General features: G+C 45.8%; 2 protein-coding genes across 16 annotated transcripts in view; one reads left to right on the forward strand and one right to left on the reverse strand.

The window, feature by feature from the left end:
- Nucleotides 1–8034, forward strand: part of TMEM45B (transmembrane protein 45B) — a 33670-nt gene extending 25636 nt beyond the window's left edge. For all 6 annotated transcript variants that reach the window (XM_070623437.1, XM_070623436.1, XM_070623438.1 and 3 more), the window contains 5 exons: nt 1887–2083; nt 4131–4337; nt 5234–5418; nt 5899–6044; nt 7145–8034. In XM_070623437.1, the coding sequence (XP_070479538.1) occupies nt 1903–2083; nt 4131–4337; nt 5234–5418; nt 5899–6044; nt 7145–7256 (831 nt within the window). In that variant the 5' untranslated portion in view covers nt 1887–1902 and the 3' untranslated portion in view covers nt 7257–8034. The remainder of the gene's footprint in view (nt 1–1886; nt 2084–4130; nt 4338–5233; nt 5419–5898; nt 6045–7144) is intronic.
- Nucleotides 8035–10307: 2273 nt separating this feature from the next.
- Nucleotides 10308–21652, reverse strand: part of NFRKB (nuclear factor related to kappaB binding protein) — a 39769-nt gene continuing 28424 nt past the window's right edge. For all 10 annotated transcript variants that reach the window (XM_008518696.2, XM_070623434.1, XM_070623431.1 and 7 more), the window contains 9 exons: nt 21301–21424; nt 21026–21105; nt 20650–20870; nt 20283–20550; nt 19445–19657; nt 16362–17129; nt 12900–13006; nt 11950–12085; nt 10308–11833 (listed from right to left, as the gene is read on the reverse strand). In XM_008518696.2, coding sequence (XP_008516918.1) covers nt 11708–11833; nt 11950–12085; nt 12900–13006; nt 16362–17129; nt 19445–19657; nt 20283–20550; nt 20650–20870; nt 21026–21105; nt 21301–21424 — 2043 coding nt within the window. In that variant the 3' untranslated portion in view covers nt 10308–11707. The remainder of the gene's footprint in view (nt 11834–11949; nt 12086–12899; nt 13007–16361; nt 17130–19444; nt 19658–20282; nt 20551–20649; nt 20871–21025; nt 21106–21300; nt 21425–21652) is intronic.

The following is a 21652-nucleotide window of genomic DNA, read 5'->3' on the forward strand; positions in this document are numbered from 1 at the left end:
TTCCCAGGCTAAGGCTGGATTGGTCAATTCAAACTAAAAAGAACAGGATTTTGGTAAGCCTCTCGGGGCTCTTATCCAAGGGGTGCGCAAGAAGGCTCTGGGAGGTGGGGATCTGTTTATCTCAAGGGCATTTGGGGAGTCAGGAACTTCCATCTACTTGTGACTCTGCAGCCGTTCCCTAGGGCATGCTCCCAGGCTGCTTGGCCACACAAAATGGATGTGGAGGGAGCAAGACTGTGGTAGCTCAGCTAGACTCGCAACAGAAGCTTTTATTCTTCAAAAACTACTAGATCTTCAGGTAAGAATAGTGGGAGATGGTGGCTTTTTGCCTGGGGTTGTTCTCATTTTCCCCCTCACTCAGTCAATGACTGTTAAGTGGTGTTGGCCATGAAAACAAGCAGCTTTGCTACAAAGGGAAACAGACTCAACTCAGGGTGGTGACTAGGGATGGAAAATCCTGGGCTCTGTGGAGAATGGGTCAGGCCCCGTGTAAGCACGGGGCTAACTGCAGTGAAACAGACCAAATCCCCACTTCCGCAGAGTTTACATTCTACTGGATGGACACAGATGCTGAAAAAAAGAATCAGTACGTAATATCAGATCGTTATTTTAGCTTTGAAGAAAATTTAGAAGTATACGTGGCTTGGAAAGTGGGACATGCCTGTTATTTTACGTAAAGTAGGGAATAAAGTCACATTTGAACAGAGACTTGAATAAAGTGAAGCAGAGAACTCCTGGCTCTCTGTGGGAAAACTTCTAAAAAGAACAGACAGGAAGGCTCCGAGGCAGGGGTGGGTTGCACTTGTTTCAAGCAAGAGAAGGGACCCTGTGTTGCAGGGGTGGAGGGGAGGAGAGATCCAAGAGCCCGGGATCAGGGAGGGCTTGTGAGCCCTGGGGAGGACTTTGGATCTACAGAGCTGTAATAGTGAAAGGAATGATTTAAACAAATGCGATTAAGGTAACTACTGTGAAAATGCAGGGGTGAAGAGGAGGGAGAGGGCGTACGAGTGCTCCAGGAAGCTGGTAGGTAACGCCTAACAACGATAAATTAACGAATGGCAGCACGCACAAATCAACTACAAGTATGGAGGGAAACGCCAGAAGAAACAGTGGGAAGAGTCTGAGGTGGGCTCACCAGCAGGGAGGAGAGGGACGGGCATGGGGCCGCTGCTTTTCATTCTAAGCCTTTTAAATGCTATTTGACTTTTTTAAACTATAAACTTCTTTGAAAAGCTTGTGGAAGTTCTTAATGAAGGATGGAAACCCCCAGTAAAGGCGTCAGATGTGAAAGAGCCCCGACAGCGTAGCCAGTCACGGGGGGACAGGACTCCCTGGTGACCAGGGCTGGAATAGGCTGTGCAGATCCCCGGCACTTCATGTTCCTAGGTGGGATTTTCTAGATCGCCGTCAGCTATTTTTCTCCTGCCCGTTCTTCTACGGTCTTTTTCTTATTAATCTGTAAAGGCTCTCAAATGGAATAGCCATCCATCACAGCTGCTACAAACATTCCAGATTTGTTGTTGGCCTTCTGATGTTGATATATAAAATGCTGACATAGGTGACTATTTTTCTTTCCTAGTTCCCTTGTTTATGATTATGTTTAGGAAGGCTTTTCTACCCTGAGATCAGTAAATATTTACCTATCCTCCCTTCTTCCCCCCTTTTATTTTAACCGTGTTTTTAAAGCCTCAGGGCCAGTGGTATTCTCTTGGCATGTAACTCACTCAGCTGACAAGACTTCAGTGATGTAACATAAAGGGTTACAAGTGGATCCTTCTTAATATGGCTTACGATTTGGAATCCTCAGTCACATATTGTTTCTTGTCAAAATACCCATTTATGTTTTCTTCATTCAGCCACCTCACAGCTGTCCCCTAATTTTTCAGGTGTCCCAGAACCCTGATGGCAAACTTCAAGGGCCACGCTCTCCCAGGGAGTTTCTTCTTAATAGTGGGGCTATGGTGGTCAGTGAAGTACCCACTGAAGTACTTTCACCAAAAGGGGAAAAGCAGCCAACTGATTCGTCATTATCAGCGTCTCGAAATCACTGAAGCTGCGATCAGAACTTTGTTTTCAGTCATCGGTAAGAATGTGGGTGTCATCAGGTCCAGAGGATCTCCCCATCACACCCAGAACTTTTAGCCCATTTGCTGGACCCTGTGAAATGGATGTTTCCATTGGCAGAGATAACAGAAGAGGGTTTCCAGTTGGTCACTAGATATTTTATCGTAATATCTATTGTGTACCAAGCTTTCTAACATTAACAGTTAACAGCACCATAGTTGTTACACCACAGAACGCTATGAAAACTACCAAATAAACTATATTCTTTGCCCTAAAAGGACACAGGTCTAAGTTGTAGGAAGAGAAGACATACTTTACGAGAAACATAAAATAGGAAGGAAAAAAAAAGAACAAATTAAGAGAGTAAAATAAGCTCATGTACATGAGTTATGAGAAAGTACTAAATGGTTCAACTTTAGAAAAGTCATCTTTTTTCCTCCAATTGTCTCTCCATTAGAATCTCAAGAGTTAGTTAACACCCAACTCTTTGGTATAACCTCCATCCCCAAATCTCAAGCAAATACAGAGAGGGGGAGTTCATGCTAGAAGGCCAATAAGATAGGCAGTAGAAGAGATTGAAAAAAGCCAACAGAGGGCTACTTGAAGGGATTTTCCTTTACTGTGTCCCCTTCCAGTAAAGTCCACCAACTTCCACTGTTACCTGCCATCCATTCCACCACTGGTGGCCCTCAAGGAATGAGCAAGGCCAATAATAGAAAGTATTCATCCTCAGGATCAGTCCATCACATGAGTAATGAGGGATCTTACTCTGCAATTGCATTCTGCCACTTGTCACATCTTAGGCCTCCGGTTTCTCAACAATTGGGAGGAACTGAATAACACTGGCTTCTCTTGGAGTACGCCAAGGTACATAGCTTTGTTTTTCCAGTCCAGCTGAATTTTCCCATTCACCAGTCATTCAGGCTTCCCAAAGGCTTTCTCATCTTTCTGAAGCTGAGAAGTGATGGGGCATATGGCTTAAATGGTAAGGACAACCTCAACTTTGCCTAAATAAAGCTAGAAAAATTATATTTGGCCTCTTTGCTGGGTGAAAATAATAACTCGTTCAACAATTATCTCTTGAGCTCCTACACGTGCTGGGAACTCACGTCCTTGGTTTTGTGGATAAAAAAGGGGAACCAAACAGTCTCTGCTCTCACAGGGCTTCCATTCTAGTGTCACTGGGACTTCTTCCTGAGTTGTTTTCACCAACTCCTTGGTCCTTTACACATAAATTCTGAAAGGGGCCAGTGTGAGAAAAAAATGTTTGAGGAACAGGGTCCAGAATGTTGTCACGGAGGGCTAATTCTAGGCCCCAAGAACATTTCAGGTACCAGGCAAAAGGCACATCTTTTGCCTTCCAAAATGGATAAAAGAAGAGGGGATAAGAACTGAAAGCTGCACTGTGGCACAGCTTCAGTCTTCTGGCCCCAATCTCTAAAGCTTCCCTCTCCTGAGATACAGGAGGGCCAGAAACACCAAGGTGATGGGGCCTTACCATGCTCCCCAGTGTTGAGAACAGAGACCTGAAGCTATGACAAGGCCCCACAGCTACTTAGCTCGCTCATGCCTAGGAAAAGCACTCACTTGAAGTCCGCCCGGACAGAAACACACCTGGGCTGCTTAGGCATGCACAAGTGTCTTCCCCACCAGCGTATCTCTGCTTGGATTCTATTATTTTCAACCTAATTGTTTCTTTCCGGGATTTCTTTCACTGCTCACTTGCCAGAGCGAGCGCAGAGATTCACGTATCAGCCACCCTCACTTAATGCTTTCATCTCAGCTACTGGACAGATTTCCTGGGGACCTGTGTGACGGCATTGGTATTGTTTCTCCTCCCCCACAAAAGACCAACAAAGGCAAGATGTCTACACAGGTTCCTCAGCAAATAGCTTATTTTATACTGACATAGCTGCATCTGAGGCAGCAAAGTAGGTCCACTGAACCGGAGACCACCTTCACCCACATCTCCACTCACTTATGACTTGGGGTTTTTTTTTTTACTGTCTCCTGTTTGTCTTGGAGCTGCTCGTCCCTCCTCAATTTCCACTCTCATTTCCCTGCAGGGATCCTGGCAGAGCAGTTTGTTCCGGATGGGCCCCACCTCCACCTGTACAATGAAAACCACTGGGTCAAGCTAATGAACTGGCAGCACTGTACCATGTATCTGTTCTTCGCAGTCTCAGGAATCACCGATATACTCACCTGTCTCATCGCCCACATTCCCCTGGGGGTGGACAGACTGGTTCTGGCTGTGGCAGCATTCACTGAAGGTAACTGAGTGGTAAGGATAGAGAAGAGGATGCAGAGACTGACAAGTTGTGTTTATGAGGGACGAGAACCACTGCAAAGATAATAACCTTACCCAGAAAATCCAAATCCCTGAACTTCAAAACCTAAATAGGACTTGGTCCTATGCTCTGGATGGTACAGATGACATATTCCATAAGGCAGCACATGGAGCTTGAGGCTTTTAGCCAAAGCCTCAGGCTAGTAGCGCACACACTCCCCCTGCCCTCCTACTACCACCCCAGCCCCCTCCACACTTGTACTTTTCCATGAGGCTGTGCACGTGGAAACATACAAGAACTGTCTGAAGACTGGCTGAATGCCATCATGCGGGAGGGTAACTCCCTTTGGTCAGCTAAGAGAAACTCTGCACTCCACTCCCCACCCCGGAGCGTTGTTGTCTGGACTCCACAAATCTCAGAAGATCCACCCTGCAGCTAGGACAGATCTCCCAATAAAATTCACATTAACTGGGGTAATGAAAAAGCATTTTGTAATCCAACAACCTCACTTACTTCTGTACCTCAGGAAGAGCTGAAAAAAGGTTGAAGGCAAAACTGAATTTCAAGTATACACACACACAATGTGTCACAAATCAGCTACGTTTCACCTACCCATCCTGCACTGAACCCACCATGAGTTCGGTAAAGATTTAGGAAGATGCATCCTTTAATGTTTATACCCACAGCACACATGAAGTAAACTTAATCTGCATCTGTTTGTTGCCCTGTAATGTTACATAAACTGACTTCCTAAGTGCTGAAGAATCTAGCTTTGAGACAGGTGCAGAAGGAAATTCCAATAAAGGAAAAGGTCCAGAATTAATCCTCTGAAGTAGAAACAAGCAAATCTCTGATGGCTGTAATTCGCTTTGGAGCAGGTTTTCTCTTCTACTACCACGTTCATAACCGGCCACCACTGGACCAGCACATCCACTCACTCCTGCTGTGCGCTGTGTTTGGAGGGGCTCTCAGCATCTTCTTAGAGGTGATCCTTCGGGACAATATTGTGCTGGAACTTTTCCGAACCAGCCTTGTTCTTCTTCAGGGCACCTGGTTCTGGCAGGTAATTATCCAAAACAATGCTCCTCACGTTGAATGGATTCAGGAGCCCCCAAGAGTGTCAAGAGAAGTCTTGAAGATACAGCACTAACGTACCGCGTGAATGCGTTAGATGCCCACCCCCGACCTGTGTAATTTTATCCACTAATCTCCTGCTGCTGCATTAACGAGCATTATCTATGGAGCACACAGCAAGCAGATTAAATGTTTCCCTATCTGCCCTCCCCAGTGGAGGTACTGATACCATTTACAGGTTCCTCTTGCTCAACTGTTCACTTCAAGTGTGGTCCCTGAAATTTTGTTTTAAATAAGGCTACCCTAAAACCAGAATTAACTTAGAACAACTTTTCTGTCATCAAGGCCTTTCTGTGCTAATGGAGGTGTGGGAAATGTGAGGTGGGGGGACTGTATGTATAGGAAGCAGGCTAGATGGCTACTCAGGACCAACTAATGACAAGGCCAACTTCTCTCTATAATCCACCAGATTGGGTTTGTACTGTTTCCACCTTTTGGAACACCCGAATGGGACCAGAACGATCATTCAAACATCATGTTCATCACCATGTGCTTCTGCTGGCATTACTTGGTTGCCCTCTGCATCGTGGCCATCAGCTACTGTCTTGTTTCCTGGTATGTCCAAGAGAAGAGACTTTTATCAAGGTTTTCCTCCTAACCAACCCCTGCTCCCGAAATTATACTGCACCATTTTTATTTACAGTGACCCACTCTTCATAACTAGTGCTAACTTCCACCACTTAAAGAGTGCCAACTATATGCTAAGTTCTGTGCAAGGTACTCTACACCTGCAAATGGTGATGAGTTTTTGAGAAGTTCAAGGACTTCTCTGGTCACAGTAACCTGATAGACCCGGGTTTCAAATGCAGTTCTGACAGATTTTAAGCCTGTGGTACGTTAGGAAAAACTCTGAATCAGGCATCGATGCTGGATTACAAAACCTACCTGTCCCTGGTTCGTTCTCAGCTCATCAACTAATGCCTGGATTTGCCCTTACTGCTTCCTGGAGAGCTCTGACAATCAGATTCAGATACCATAGCTGCCAGTGTTCTCTAAAGTGCTCCTCAGAGGTTACTGTGACAGCTATGCACTTACTATCACGTGACAGTACTTCCTGTGCACTTACTGTGGTAAGCACTTAAAGTGTGCTACCCCATTTAATCGTCATCACTTTATGAAGTACATAATCTAACATGTTACAGATGGGGAAACCAAGGCTTCAAAAGACTGAGGGACTTGATCAAGGTCACCCAGCCCAGTCTTGAACCACAGCGCGAGAGTGACTTTGAGCATGTGGTATTGCTAGTTCTGTTGTTGCTGTAGCTCCCTTTTTTTTCCTAGTTCCTGATTTCCCTATCCAAGGCAGATCTAATTCCCCCAGGGAGAGTTCCACACAGACCAAACACAAGGGAACTCAAGGTCATAGTTTCTTTTAGTTCTGCTGCCTGGTCAGTGAAACAGTAAGGGAGGCATGAGACCTAAGTTTAATCTCAGTTATGACATTAACTATTAAATATTATTAGTCATGAGTCCATTTACCTACCAATGAATACTGTCCAAGAAGGCAGAAATGTAGACAAGTAATCACAGTATTTGATAGAGATGTTTAAAAAATGCTTTAAGAAACAGTAGCTGCCTTAACATCCTTGGGTGAGGGAATAAGGGAATTGTAGGGGGAGGGGGAGCTAATTTGTCTTACTGTTTCTCTATTACAGCTATTTGACTCGGTTAAAGAGGCACGGAGAAGGAGAAATCATTGGGATTCAGAAGCTGAAGTCAGATCACAGCTACCAGAAGGCCCTCTTGAGTGGCTCAGATGAGGAATGAGAGGAGGTCCTCAGTCATCGATGAGGAGTGGACACGTCCCTTTGAGCATGAGCAGCCAGCGTGCTGAAAGGTGTGGCTCAGCTCCCCCATGTCAGTGCTTGCTTCCACCTGCTCTCAAGCTTCCACCTCTCATCTAACTGACTCATCGTGTCAGTGTGGTGCCCTTCATAAAGAAAAATGAAACAAGCCTTCACCTGTGTCTCAGTGTGAAGACAACTCAGAGACTCTGAAGCTTCAGAACAGGAAGTGGCTCATGGATAAATCTAGGATATGAATCCAGCTGAACCTTCTGCTTTTGATAACGTATTTCTTTTTCTCTCAAGAAAGCAGCTACTTTGTTATCAGAAAGTAAGCAAATGACAGTGCCTTTATTTTCGAGATACAACTCTAACGTGTTTGAGTAAAATAATTCACAAGCTTTGGTTATTTTAAATATTACTTGTTGAACATCTCCTAACTAATCCTAATGTTCCAGGGTTATTGAACTAATGTACTAATCAACAGTATCACTGGTGATAAGTGACAAAATTGGGTCAAAGGTGACTTTTTTTTTTTTAATCAGGAAGCTAGTTAGTGGCCCCGCTGAGAGCTGGAACTCAGATGTTCTGACTTCTCAAAAGTACCCTAGTAAGAGGACGCTGACAGGAAATCTTCATAATGAGGTAGAAAGATGTCAGGTTACAGAAGGCCTCGAATTTAAATATAGCTGAGAGCAAATGATAAGAATCCTGCAAAAGATCTGAATCCTGAACTAGGAATATAAAGTCTCGATACTCTAGTCTTGGTTCTGAATCTGTTTTTTTCTCTTTAAACTTCTTTCAACAAATATTTATTAAACACCTACTTTACAATAGCACTGAAATGGTTGCAAAGATTAACAAAACGTGTGTCCTGCAAGGACTTCACAGTCTAATGGGAGAGATATGCAAGCAGATGCACACAGGATGACTGGTGCCACCAAGGGGAAGTGCCACAACCAGGAGAGACCAAGGCGGCAGGAAAAAGGAGGGGTCTGCGCCACAGAAAAAGCACATTCCAGGCACAGAGGAGAGGAGGCACAAAGGCAATGAAAGATCAAATAACAGAGTTAACTCAGTTCTATAAACTGATAAAAGCCGGTTAGGACAAATTTGAAAGGCCTTATCAACCGAACAGTATCATCCATTTGTATAGCATTTTCCAGACTCTCAAATGCATTGTATCTCACCTGATTCTCACAACCACCTCTAACGTAAGTACGTTAGGTTCTTCAGAGAAGTCGATGAGCCTAAGGTCACACACCTACTAAGTCGTAAAACCCGTCTTGAGCAGGACTCAAAAGTGAGCTTGTTTCCAATTCTTCCCCTCTGCTCCTTCACACAAACACAGGAAAGAGCATTTCTGTGAAGCACTGTGTGCTCTGTGAAAGAAACACTGTCCTGAAGTGAAAGGTAGCCTCGCATGGTTGGCCAGCATTTCAGAGTTGAAGTGACATCTTAGGGATTAAGAATGAGCTACCTGAAAACACTGACTTAATTATAAGAGAACCTGTGGGTCCCCTTTCATGATCCACTCTGGTTTGCCTGCCGAGTAGGAACCCAAACGTTCATTCATCAAGTACTGGATGACTTATTATTGGCAATTAATGTAAAACATGCTCTTTCCTTAGGGACCGGAGGTGGGAAGAAGGAACCTATTTCCAACTGTACTTTCACGGTAAAGTCAGACTTAAAAGAGGGCAAAATACTTTTAAGGAAATGTGGTATTTTCTCCTGAGTGGGGGGTTGAGGTATGCAGATCAGATATCAAATGTTAAAATTCATTTTGATGCCCCTTTCACAGCATGGTTTGGGATACCTTCATGGAAGTGACCGACCTTGGCATGAACATTCTTAGATATGGTATTAAAGTACAAACCCATCACAACGCTATTCACCAAATCCAGTCTTGGACATGTGGTCTGAATAATTTTACCAACCTCTGAACCAGAGGTTCAGAGGCTCAATGGCTGCCACAAGTTCTTCTGGAATTGTTCCCCCCAAAACACCCACCATAGCTACCACATCTCTACAAGACCCCTGAGGTCTGCGTTTGTGGAACATTTGGTGCAAATGCTGGCGATGTCATTTGAACAACTCCAATAGGGGGCTGCCTTTCTACACGACTGCACTGACAGGCCAGGAAGTACCAAACTACACCTACCAGGGAGTCAACAGACACTGGTATCCCAAAACAGACCTGTTCTCCTCGGACATAAATGTCTGCAGGAACTAAGGAGGTAGGCGGAGTCAGGTGACTTCAGTAAATCAAAGTGCAGTGCAGAGTTGGGGCTGTCTGCCAGAGCTACTCTTATGAAATCATTTGTTAAGTAAATTCAGAAGGGGTTTGTTTTAACCAGCAGTAAATACCTGAGACAGGATCCCTCAAATTTCTCCCCTTCTCTCATTTAGAAACTGTCACATGGACTGTCCATGTGAAATGTGACTCTAGGAAGTAATGACAGGCAAATATCAAAGTCTCAGGAAACACAGATGCACTCTCCTTTACTCAGGTAAAGACCAACTTTTCCCTTCACTGCAGTCCCCACCTGTCACCACCACCAGTCCTACTTCTGTGCCAACCTCTACTACCCACCAAGAGCTCAGGCTTACCTCAGCCAGTCCACCTCTGCTCTTTGTAACCCAGGCTTACCACTCCTAACTCAATCATCCCCAAGTCTCACCATGACACATCACAGCCATCCCCACCCTGAGCAAGGCAGCAGAAAGGGCGCCTAACTCAGAATCAGAAGACTGGATTTACATCCTGGTTTTCTCAACTTCAACTCAGACTGACATTTTCTCACAGTTAAAACAAGGACGATAATGTCTACTTTACAGAACTGCTTTCAGAATCAAATGTGATGTCCATAAAATGACTACGTAACCAAGAAGCCACTCTAACCTTCTCTGCTCCTCTGGAACTTGCCTACTCAACTTTCCACCCAGCAACACCCTCTGAACTAGGCCATTCCAATTCTTTACCCTCCAACTCCACTTCCTCACCTAGACCCCATAAAAGATCACCACTAAATTTCCACGGATTAAAGATACATTTTTAATAATCTGGACACTTTCAAGAGAGATAAGGAAGCCCTGTCACTGTAGAAAAGCTCCATCACCCAACCCCTGCTCAATACAAAAGAGGCATATATCGTTAACACCCAGCGCTTTAATGACTTATTACATTTTAAAATATTGTTCTGAGCTCCACCTGCAGCTTGTTGGAGGCTGAGATGTGTGAAATTACCAAGATTAAATGACCCGACAGGCAGGCTGCCCTCTGCTATGGTTGGTGCTGCCTAGGAGGCACACCTACTCGCTTCTTGCCATCTTTGCTCCAGAGCAGAAATCAGCAAGTTTTACTTAAAGGGCCACATAAGAAATATTTTAGGCATGAGGGCCATATGGTCTCTAGGGCAACTACTCAGTTCTGCCTTCTAATTGAAAGCAGCCACAGATAATACATAAACAAATGGGTGTGGGTTGTGTTCCAATAAAACTTTATTTACAAAAACGAGTAGGCAGCCCAAGGGCCGTGGTTTGCTGACTCTTGCCCTAGAGCAAAGGAGGACCTATAATCTCTGAACTGCAATAAAGCTTATGCTGCAAAAGCAGCATCTCTGCTGACATTCACCTACTCTGTCCTCTGACTCTGGAACTGCGTGTGAACAGGCCTGATAAGGAGGACAAAGTCAGCAGCTGAAGATATGGACCACAATCATGATCCTGATACCCCATCTTTAAGAGGGAGTACCAAACTACTCCCATTGCAGGGAGCCCACCCATCTCACTTCCCATGCTTCTTTCCCATCTTACAGCCTCTCCATTACCATGGAGTTATCAAGTCAGCCACCAGCTTACTAAAAATCTTGCTATTCTCTCATTCTGCTCAAAAGAATAAGTACTCAGTTTAGCGGGTGAAAGCCCAGGTTTCTATTTGATAAAGATGTACAAGAGGTACTTTAAAAAAATAACTTAAAAAAACTCCTATCCAGACCACTAGTCATGGAGACGACCAGAAGCTAAAAAATACAATCCATATACAGAACGAGGCTTATTCACTGTCTGCACACTCTGCGACTGTAAAGGCTTACAACAGCTGCCCCTCAACTCTGAGGCTTCCCTCGGTGTCTTGCTCTCAGGAGAGAACTTTGGCTTGTGTGACACAACTATGACCTCACACGATTCTAAGAGAAGCTTCGCCCGGATCGGTATAGACCAGACCTTGGAACTATGGAGTGAACCTTTCTCAGTGTGCTCCACTGTGGAGTGTGGCAGCAGAATCCAAGCCACTGTTGCCATCATCCCACTACTGGCCTTCCTTACACGGACAAGCTCAGAGAAATGATGCAACCTCTCTGCTCCCTTCCCTTCAGCCAGAAGGGCAGAGCAGGTCTGGGCTTTTGTGGAAGCCATCTTTCTCCCTCTGAATCACTGTTGTTCCGGTGCCTGTTTAGGAGATGGAGCTGTGGTCACGACAACAGTAGACACTGCTTTGGAGGAACCAGAAGCTGTTCCCTGTTGAAGATGGGATGCAGGCACAGTCTGGATGCGCACCTGTTACAAAGAGAGTATCTGGTCAGCAGATTGCCAGTGGGCTCATCAGCTGAGAGCCAACAGCAAAGGAAAGAGAGACTAGACTGGTATGGCCAACAGCTTGCCTTGGACCTTACCTGTGTGGCCTGTCCTTGTTGCTGAAGATGCTGCAACTGCTGGGCAGTGAGGAAACTAACAGGCTTATTGCCAGCAATGAGTTTAGTACCTGCAGGCATGGTGGTAAGGATGATGTTGCGGCCCAGCCCACTGAGGCTGTGGAGGGAAAGCAGGAGTGAGGTATAACGATAGGACAGAGTATTATCTCCAGCCCAGAATTAGGCTTCATGTTGAAGGAAAACAGGGAGGTCTGGTGTCTAGTGAAAATTCCCGCATTCTGGACTGAAATGGAAGCCAGCTGGTGAGATCACCTTTCTTCCAGCTTCGATGCTTCCCATGACTAGAGAAAAGAGCAAGCCTGAAGGCTCCTGGTGCTCTGGATAAAATGGCCCTGACATCCATACCTTGATCAGAGGAGTAACGAAAGGGCCCCAGGGAGGTGTGTGCTCCCAGTAAGAAACTTACACAAAATAGCTGCCTTGAGAGCATCAGACTGATTTCATCATGCCCTTTATCCCTAAGTCAGGGCCACAGGAAGCCCAGGCTCCCAAGGAAGCCCTCAGCTCTGAACTATCACACCTAGGGCTCTCTGTTGAAGTGATGAGGCCTGCCCTAACACCCACACTGGAAACTGTCATCTGAGCCATGTCACCACCACACCCCATCCCAGCACTTCCTGCCTCCCTTCCTTGCTTTTTCTCCATGGTATGTGTCACCACCCCATATAGTATCTTCCTTTATTATCTCACTCCTCACTCTACAATGTAAGCTTGAAGACAGCATGGAATTTTGTCTATTTTAAACACTGCTGTATCCGCAGCACCTGAACAACACTAGGTGCTCACTAAATACTGTGGATGAGCATAACAAGAGAGACATCAAAGGAGAGCCCCAGAGAAACCAGCTGCCTTCCCATTCTGCGACAAAGAACCATCCAGAAGCCATGCTCACCCCTCAGTACAGCACTTACTTGGCTCCAAGGTTGCCTTTGATGATGGGGGCTGTGACCACACTCTTGCCCTTCATAGGCTGGCTGATCACAGAAAGCGGAACGGTGATCCGTGTAGGCAGCTTCCCCTAAAGAGAAAAAGCAATCGGGTTTACGGGATGGAAGGAGATAAGGAGACATCAAGCATCCCCTACAGGGCTATAAGAGCTGAGACCAGCACCTGGATGCTCTCACTCCCTGTGCCCTGCAGCGTCCCTACACTCCTGAGGTGTGGGCCCAGGGAGCCCTCATAAAACTGCTCATACACTGTAGTTAACTGCTCATATACTATATTTAGACGTCATCTGATCTGTTACTAATCTCTTTCGTGGTATCTAAATTAGCAGCAACCATATATAACTGCTCTCATCAGGATAAAATGTGTACCTAAATCAGAAAGGAAAGTGCGTGTTCACTTAAGCACAGTAAGAGTCAGAGCTCCTTAGAGGGTGAGCTCTTACTCATCTGTGTGTCCCGTGATACTGTGAAGAAGGACAGAGGCACTCAAGAGTTAAGACAGCAAGTGCATAACTACTGCTCCACGGGAGCACAGGCTCTCTGGTGGGAGCATACAGCAAGCACTTTAGGTTAGGGACAGGTCACATTCTCCAGGTGCTTTCCGTTTTTGCCAGAGATAAGAGAGGTTAGTTAGGGGACATTAATAATAAACTCAACCAAGTGAAAAGTCCACCCCCAAAGCTAACAAGGCCTCAGAGGAACAAAAAGGAAGTTAAAAAGGCCTGGAGTCTTTGAGATTTCAGGATGGTTAAGATTAGGTCATTGCGTCACCTGTTTTTAGGCTGCCTAGTTTTTAACCCTTGGGTGGTAACAGAATTTATATACAGTAAAATCTTTTATAAACCTGATGTTAAAAGATGATTGAAGAGCCAGCCCTGATGGCCTAGCAGTTAAAGTCTGACACGCTCCACTTTGGTGGCCTGAGTTTGGTTCCCGGCTGCAGAACCACAACACTCCTGTCAGCAGCCATGCTGTGGCAGCGGCTCACATGGAAGAACCAGAAGGACTTACAACTAGGATATACAACTAAGTACTGGGGCTTTGGAGAGGAAAAAAAGAGCAGAAGATTGGCAACAGATGTTAGCTCAGGGCGAATCCTTCCCAGCTAAAAAGAAAGCATTTAAAAAAAAGATGATTCAAGAGGGGTGGTTGACAGGATGCTGAAAACAAGCATCGACACTGCCTGCAAGCAAGCTAGTTCCAAATCAGCCAGGCAGCCTGGTGCAAAACTGCTTCGCAGGTCCCCAGAGTTTACTTACAATTTGTAGCCCATTAGAAAGCACTTAAATATATCAACAATTTAATACTTTGAGATGGTGCCTCCAGGTAGACTTATGGTTTTACTTTCTCCTTAAGAATGCCTTAGTTGCTTAAAACATTTCAGACCACCAGTACACCAAGTAGAACTGTCCCTTCACAAACCAGCCTAACTCGCTGACCAGACAGGGAAAAAGCACCTCTCAGCACATCCTGCCCCACCAAATGCTCTCCAGCTGCATGTACCTAGAGTGACTGTAACAGGGAGATGCCACTGGGTGCTATCTTCCTGTGTCAGAGGATGCAAGAGAAACAAAAAGGGATCAAGTAAGCGCTATTTCCTTGCTTCCTTATTTTGACTTCTGTGACAGGAGAACCTATATAAATAAGTCCTTTTAAGTCACACTTTGTTTTGGGGTTTGTCGGTTCCTTGGTTTTACTAATATGTGTGTCCTCCTTCCTTTATCACTCTGGCTTTTATTGAGATTATTGAGGTTTTACCATACAGCTTGCTTAGAAAAGTAAAACTTTTCTACTGTCCATATGCACCCCATTATACAGAACTATGCTCCTTATCTAGAGGCTAAAGAATAAACACACACACACCCAGAAACACATTTATCTTGATATTGGAATTTGGTTTATGATAAATGTCATATTTTGCAGTTAATGGGTAAGGAATAAACTAGTCAATGATATTGGAATAATCTGAAAAATATAAAATGAGATCTTGACATGTCATTTACAAAAACATATTTCAAATGGATTATGAATTATACTTTTTTTAAAACTCTGAAAATATTTTACGAAAATAAAAGCTAATATCTTTATAACCCTAGGTTAGAAAGGGACAGACACAAAACCTAGGAACCATAAGAGAAAATGATGATAGATCTAATCAGATAAAATACCTATAGAGCAAAAGGTTCCACGTGCAAGGTTAAAAATGACAGACTGGAACAAAATGTTTCTACACATACAGAGAATTCAACATCCAGAAGATAGAAAGGGCCACCTCTAACAGTATGAAAAAGCCAAATACCCCAAGAACACCAGCAAAGATTTATTCAGGACTGGAGAGCACATGCCAACATCCACATGAACAGATGCTCAACCTCACTGAAGACCAGGGAAAAGAAACAGAAAAAGACTGTCTTTCTACCAGTAAGATAGGTATACAAAGCTAAAAAGATGTGCTATCCAGCACTGGTTGGAGTGTGGGGGAAACAGGAGTCTTGCTGATGGGAATGTAAGCTGGGTATGGCCCTTATGGTAGCACAACTGGAGTACTAGAAGTTTCAACACGTATACCTCTGGGCCCCATCCCGGGAACATCTGCTCCAGAGATACACGTGTTCGTGTATACATCCACAAACATTCACTGTAGCACAGGGTTGAACAGTGAAAAGGCATCCTTTAACAGAAGACTGGGTAAGGCACACCCTTCTATGAACTGCCACGGTAGCATTAAAAACGCAGTCAATTCCTCTGTAGGATCTAGAACAATCCCCAAGACATATTTTTTTTTTTTAAGATTTTTTATCTTTTTCCTTTTTCTCCCCAAAGCCCCCCGGTACATGGTTGTATATTCTTCGTTGTGGTATGTGGGACGCTGCCTCAGCGTGGTGTGATGAGCAGTGCCATGTCCGCGCCCAGGATTCGAACCAACGAAACACTGGACCGCCTGCAGCGGAGCGCGCGAACTTAACCACTCGGCCACGGGGCCAGCCCCACCAAAACATATTTTTAAATAAATAAAGCAAATCACAGAACAATATATAGAATAAGGTTTCTCATATGGATTTTTAAAAACTGTGTATATGTATGAAAATGCTCAGGAAAAGGACTAGAAGAATAAATACCAAAATACCAACAGTAATTAGCCCTCACAAAGGGAGAATTACAGGGTGGTGAAAGAAATTTTATATTCTACTCTATAAATTTCTGTACTATTTTACTATTTTATAAGAATGTACGCATGTACTACACTTTGATAAATTTGTTTCAAAATTTAAAGTCTGTTAGTAAATAAGCCTGTTTGGGTCAAATGAGGTGATATCGACAGGGATTCTAATTTCTACTTCTAAAAAGGGAAGTTTCCTAGGTCTTAGGGAGCCTTACAAAGTTTCCTAAACAGAAGGGTTATTCTTCACCACTAAGGTTACTCACAGCCTGAGATGTGGAAACAACTGCAGTGCTGACAGGGACCTGCCGCACAGTGGGGGCTCCTGTCCCGATGCTGATGGGGGTGCTTGCAGCCCCAGAAGCCACGGCCACAGTCTTGGACACGGCAGCATTCATACTGGGCAAGGACACCGCTGAAGTATGGACAGTTCCAGACCCACTGGCCACTGAGGACCCTTGCTTGGCGTGGGTTGCAACTGTGATGGTCTGGCCTGCCTTGGGAGGCATCACTCCCAAGCCCTGCACGATGCGGATTGTGGCAGCTGGTTTCGCTTCTGAAGAGGCCACTGTGTTCTTCCCCTTCTGGTCTGCCACACTCACACCAAGTGCTGGCATCAAGCGAAAAGCTGAACTTGAGGCTTCTGTTGGCTTGAGGTCAGGAGTCACTTTGACCACGGTGGTACCTGTTGGAGTGGATGAAGGGGCACTGGCTGAACTGGCCTTGGCAGGGCTGTCAGCTGCATGGACTGGATTGGAGGTGACGTGTAAGGTGGCCGAGATGCCTTTGCCTGCAGTGCCGCTTCCTGTCCCGAAGAGGTCCTGGGTCAATTTGACTGTAGTAACCTGGGACTTGGCCAACGTGGCCATCATGTCCGGAGTGATTCGCAGAACCGTCTGGCCTTTGGCATCTGTGGTGATGGAAGAGGGCGGCAGACGCAATACATCCTTACCCTGGATACGGAAGTTAGTGGCTGTCAGTGGAATGCTGTTGCCTGTCTGGGGCTTCACACCAAGCTGCCCAGTGATTGCCACCTGGATGGGGAAGAAACAGCACTGACAAAGGGATTCACAATGCTAAACTGGTTATATGGTATAATTAGGCAAACCTCCACTTTATGAGTGTTTCACATATTTTCCTAACTCTTTATTTTGAAAAAGGGTAAACATTCACAAAAGAAAAGAATAGCATAACAAACCCATGTTCCCATCACCCAGCTTCAAAAGCTATCACTTTGCCAATCTTATTTTATCTATCTCACCCCACTTTCTTGGGGCGGGGTGGAGGGGGTTGGAATATTTTAAAGTAAACTAATACACAGCATTTTGCTGGTCAATACTTCTGTACACATCTCTAATCTAGAAAGGACTTTTTAAATTGAAAAAGTAATCGCCTATTAAAACCTAATAATCGCCTATAAATATTATCTAATACATATTCACACCTCCCAGTCTGAAAATTGTCTATTGATGGTTGTGCCAACAATCTTCATTCTGAGAGCGGTAGCATTACATGGTGGCTAAGAGCTTGGGCGTGGGGGCCAGACTTCCTGAGTTCATATAGCAACCCCTATGTAAGGCCAATCTCCCATGTGTAATAGAGGCAACCCTCCAGCCTCAGGCACTTTCTCTCTCTCTCAATTTTCCCCTCTCTACTGGACCACTGCCATCAGAATGCAAACTTGCTGTGACATTTCCCACCCTAAAAACAATAAATCCTTGCTCTACCCCACATCTCCCTCCCCCTCTCCACTCCACCCCACATCTCCACTCCAGTCCCAGGTCTCTGCTCTCTTCAAAAGCAAAAGTGCTCTAAAAATTACCTTAACCACTGTCTCCACTTTCTCCCCTTACATTCTCTTTTGAACTCATTCCCAAAAAGCCAGCAATCCACTGGACCCAGTCAAGTGCCCTCATTGTCTGCATCCAATGAGTGGTCAAGTCTTAGGCCTCACATCACTCACACTTTCATGCACCTGATGCAGGTGCTAACTCTGAGCATACTTTCCTCTCTTGGCCTGTCTTACAGTCGCCACACCTCAGTGTTTCTACCTCAGTAAATGATTTCACTGTCTATCCAGTCACTCAAGCCAAAAGCCATGGGGTCATTTTCAACTCCCTCCTCTCAGAGCCCATAATCAAACCACTGGCCCTACCTTCGACCCTATATCCAGAATCCCCGCACCTCTCCCCACCTCGATGGCTGCCTGCCACACGAAGCCGCACTGCCTCTCACCCGCCCTGCTGCACCTGCTCCAGCCCCTCCCTGCTTCCACTCTTCTCCCCAGAGTCTATTCAAGGCAGCAGCCAGGGGTTTCCTTATTGTGAACTACATCAAGTCATTCTGGCCCACAATCTTTCCACAGTTCCCTGTGTCACACTTAAAATCAGAGTTGACACAATTTAACCGCTGGCGACCCCTGAAGCCAAGTGCCTTCCACGCTCTCACACTTGCCCATTAAGCATCAGCCCCGTGGCCCCCCTGCTACGCCTCAAACACTCCTGCCTCCAGGCACTTCCGCCTGCTATTCCCATGCTGGGCGCTTTCCCTGCAGACAATCGCACAGGGTGCACTCTCACTCACTCACACCTCCCTCAAACGTCGCCTCAGGCAGGCCTTCTCTGACCACCCTAGCTAAACAGCACGCTACCACTCTCCCCCTTCCGCTGCAGGATCCTCACAGCCCTTCCCGCCCCGACCCTGCAGTACTTGTTTGTCCCCAGCTCTAGGAGAATCTGAGCTCAAGGGCAGCGACTTCGTCTGTGTAATACACCACCAAACCCCCAATGCTCTGGACAGTGCCTGGCCCACAAAAGGTAATCAGAAAATATCCGCTTCATGAAAAAAATAACATTCCTTTACCATTACTTGGTTCCATTTCTTCGTCTGTAAGCAGAGGTAACAAAAGTGACTACCCCCTGATGTTATGAGAATTATTTAATATCTATAAAATGTTGAGCAGTAGAGTACAGGCACATATTAAGCACTCCTATCAGAATTAGTTGCTATTTTGCCTAACAATTCTTTGAAGTTCAATGGTTATCCTTCCATATTTACAACCAAGAAAGTACAAATATATACTACATTTACTAGTGGTAAACTCGGATCTTAACTAAATTCATAGAGTCTACTCCAAATCCAGAAACTCAGCTACTACATGCTGAACTATGTGGAAAGAAACCAAAGAAAACTTCGGCATCTATAAAGCGTGCACTGCCCTTGGTGGGAACTCACACTTGAAATACCTATGAACTAAGATCCAGATCACAAGATCACAAATCACCAAGATCGCGAACCGTCCTCTGCTGTAGGACAAAGGAGTGAGATCCACCGAGAGATGTCCACCTACCTGCTTGATGATGTTCTGTCCCGTGACATTCTGAATGACAGCAGCCGGGGAAGCACTCGGGGCAGAGCTGCCAGGAGAACTCGTGGCCGGCTTGTTTGCAGGGCTGGCTGTGGCAGGAAGACTCGCCACCGTGAGCCCTGTCGGCCCGGATCCAGGCCGCTGCACACTGGCCGCTGTGGTCTGAGCTTTGACTGGAACGGTGGCCATTACTGTCTAGTTCAGAGCGTGAGGCCAAGAGCTTAATTAGACACTAAGAGGCAGACCAGCACGCCACGCAGTCTCCAGCATGTCACCACCCAGGAAGGGTTCCTCTAAAAGGACTTCTAATCTAACAGTGCCCAAGGCTCACTATGCTCTAAGATGGACACGGTGAAGTTCTTATATTTGTGTAGAACATCTTAATTTTCAGGATGCTTTCACATTTCACATCTCATTTTGTTCCTACACACTGAGGACAAATACTATACCGCTTTTACAGTAAAGGAAACTGAGGCACAAGATAAGACTCTTCTCTAAAATTACACAACCGATTAGTGCGTAACTAAGACTACAGGCACAACGGAAGGAGCCAGAGATTTGGAATCTCAGGTCTGGATTTACATCCCGCCTCTACCAGGGCCCTGAGGTTACAATCCTGGGGAAATCAGTAAACTTCTCAGAAGTTCTGATTCCCAACATGTAAAATACAACTTATAAAAATGCTTACCCAGCTTTGAACATTAAATGTGTTGTTGTGATAAATATCATCAGCAGTAGCAATAATCTAAGGCTCCTTGGTCCTTACCCAACTCCCTGTTGGACTCACCAGACCACCTCTGGGTCCACTGTCCCTGTTTACCTGGGGCACAACTTTGGTCTGTGCAACAGTGGCTGGAACGCGAATCTGTGGTCCTGCCGGCATCTGTGGCAGCGTCTGTGTCGGCCCTGCTGACTGCTGAGTAACAGTAGGAAGGCTAGGCTGGGCCACTACCCGCACTTGGGGCAGTCCAGCCGAGCCAGAGTGGCTCACGACACGGGCAGCCTGAGAATTTGGTGGAGTCTGGCTGGAAGCAGGGGAAAGCATTGTTCCTAGCTGTGGCATGGTTGGTGAAGATACCAGAAGAACACTGAGGAAAATCAAGGGGAAACAAAAAGCAAACGACTGAAGACATGCATACAAAAGGAATGTAGAGGGAGACAGCTGGAGAAGAAACGGAAGAGCTTACCCTGAGCTGGACTTAGCTGGTTCTGAGATAGCAGTAGAGCCACTTTTGTTCACGGATGACACAGGTGGAGGGGAGATGGGAGTGGTGGGCAAAGCTGGCGTGGTGGGGGTCACCGGGGTCACTGGGGTGGGGGGCATGCTGGAGTCACTGAGACTCATCTGGCTCTGCTCAGAAGGGCCGCCACTGAGGATCTTCAGTGAATTCTCCTTGCTACTGGACTTCTATGAGAAGAGAGAGGGAAATTCAGGGGTGGATTTCACACAGGTCACCAGAGGCAGGCGTGACCCCTGCAGCTCCTGATGCTCTGAGGTAAGGGAAAGCCTAGTTGCCGCATTCCCAAAACCACGAAGGCAGGGGTTTCCAGAAGCTCACTTACCACCTTGGATGGGGGCTTGGGTTTTTGCTGAAGGGCTTTTCTGGCTTTAGCTGCAGCTGCTTGTGCTTGGTGAATCCGCTCTGCAAAAAAGAGTTGTAACCTCAGCACAGTAAGGATGGTGGTTTCACTAAGAGTCAAGGCCTCACCAGTGGGCTAAGTCCTGCTTCTACAATCCTGTCCTGCTTGAATGCCAATGAAAAGAACAGTGGAATTGGGGCTGAAAGTGGGAAGCATTCCTAGCCTAGCTGGGCACACGGCCCGGAAGCCTCACACACCAAACTCTTCCTCGCTCCGGTCACGATGCAGGTAGATCCACAGCTTTCGTCCAATGTCGTATTTCACACACGGGTCTTTTTCATAATGTAGCCGATCCAGTGCACCACTCACTACTGTATTCACCTGAGGACCAGAACAAAGTGGATAAGGGGCAGGTCAGACTTGGACAGCAGAGAAACATCACCGGGTGTTCACAGTTAATAAACAGATCACATCTCAGCCAGGTGGCGGCACTCCCAATAATTCAATCTATTCTCACTTGGCCAAATGAGAAACCTGTAAGATTCCTGAGCGACTGAGTCGTTGTCACCTGAAGGAGATGGTGAACTAAGAATGTCTAGTAGAAGCTGA

Source organism: Equus przewalskii, chromosome 6 (assembly GCF_037783145.1).
Source record: "Equus przewalskii isolate Varuska chromosome 6, EquPr2, whole genome shotgun sequence".
NCBI classification, from domain to species: Eukaryota; Metazoa; Chordata; class Mammalia; order Perissodactyla; family Equidae; genus Equus; species Equus przewalskii.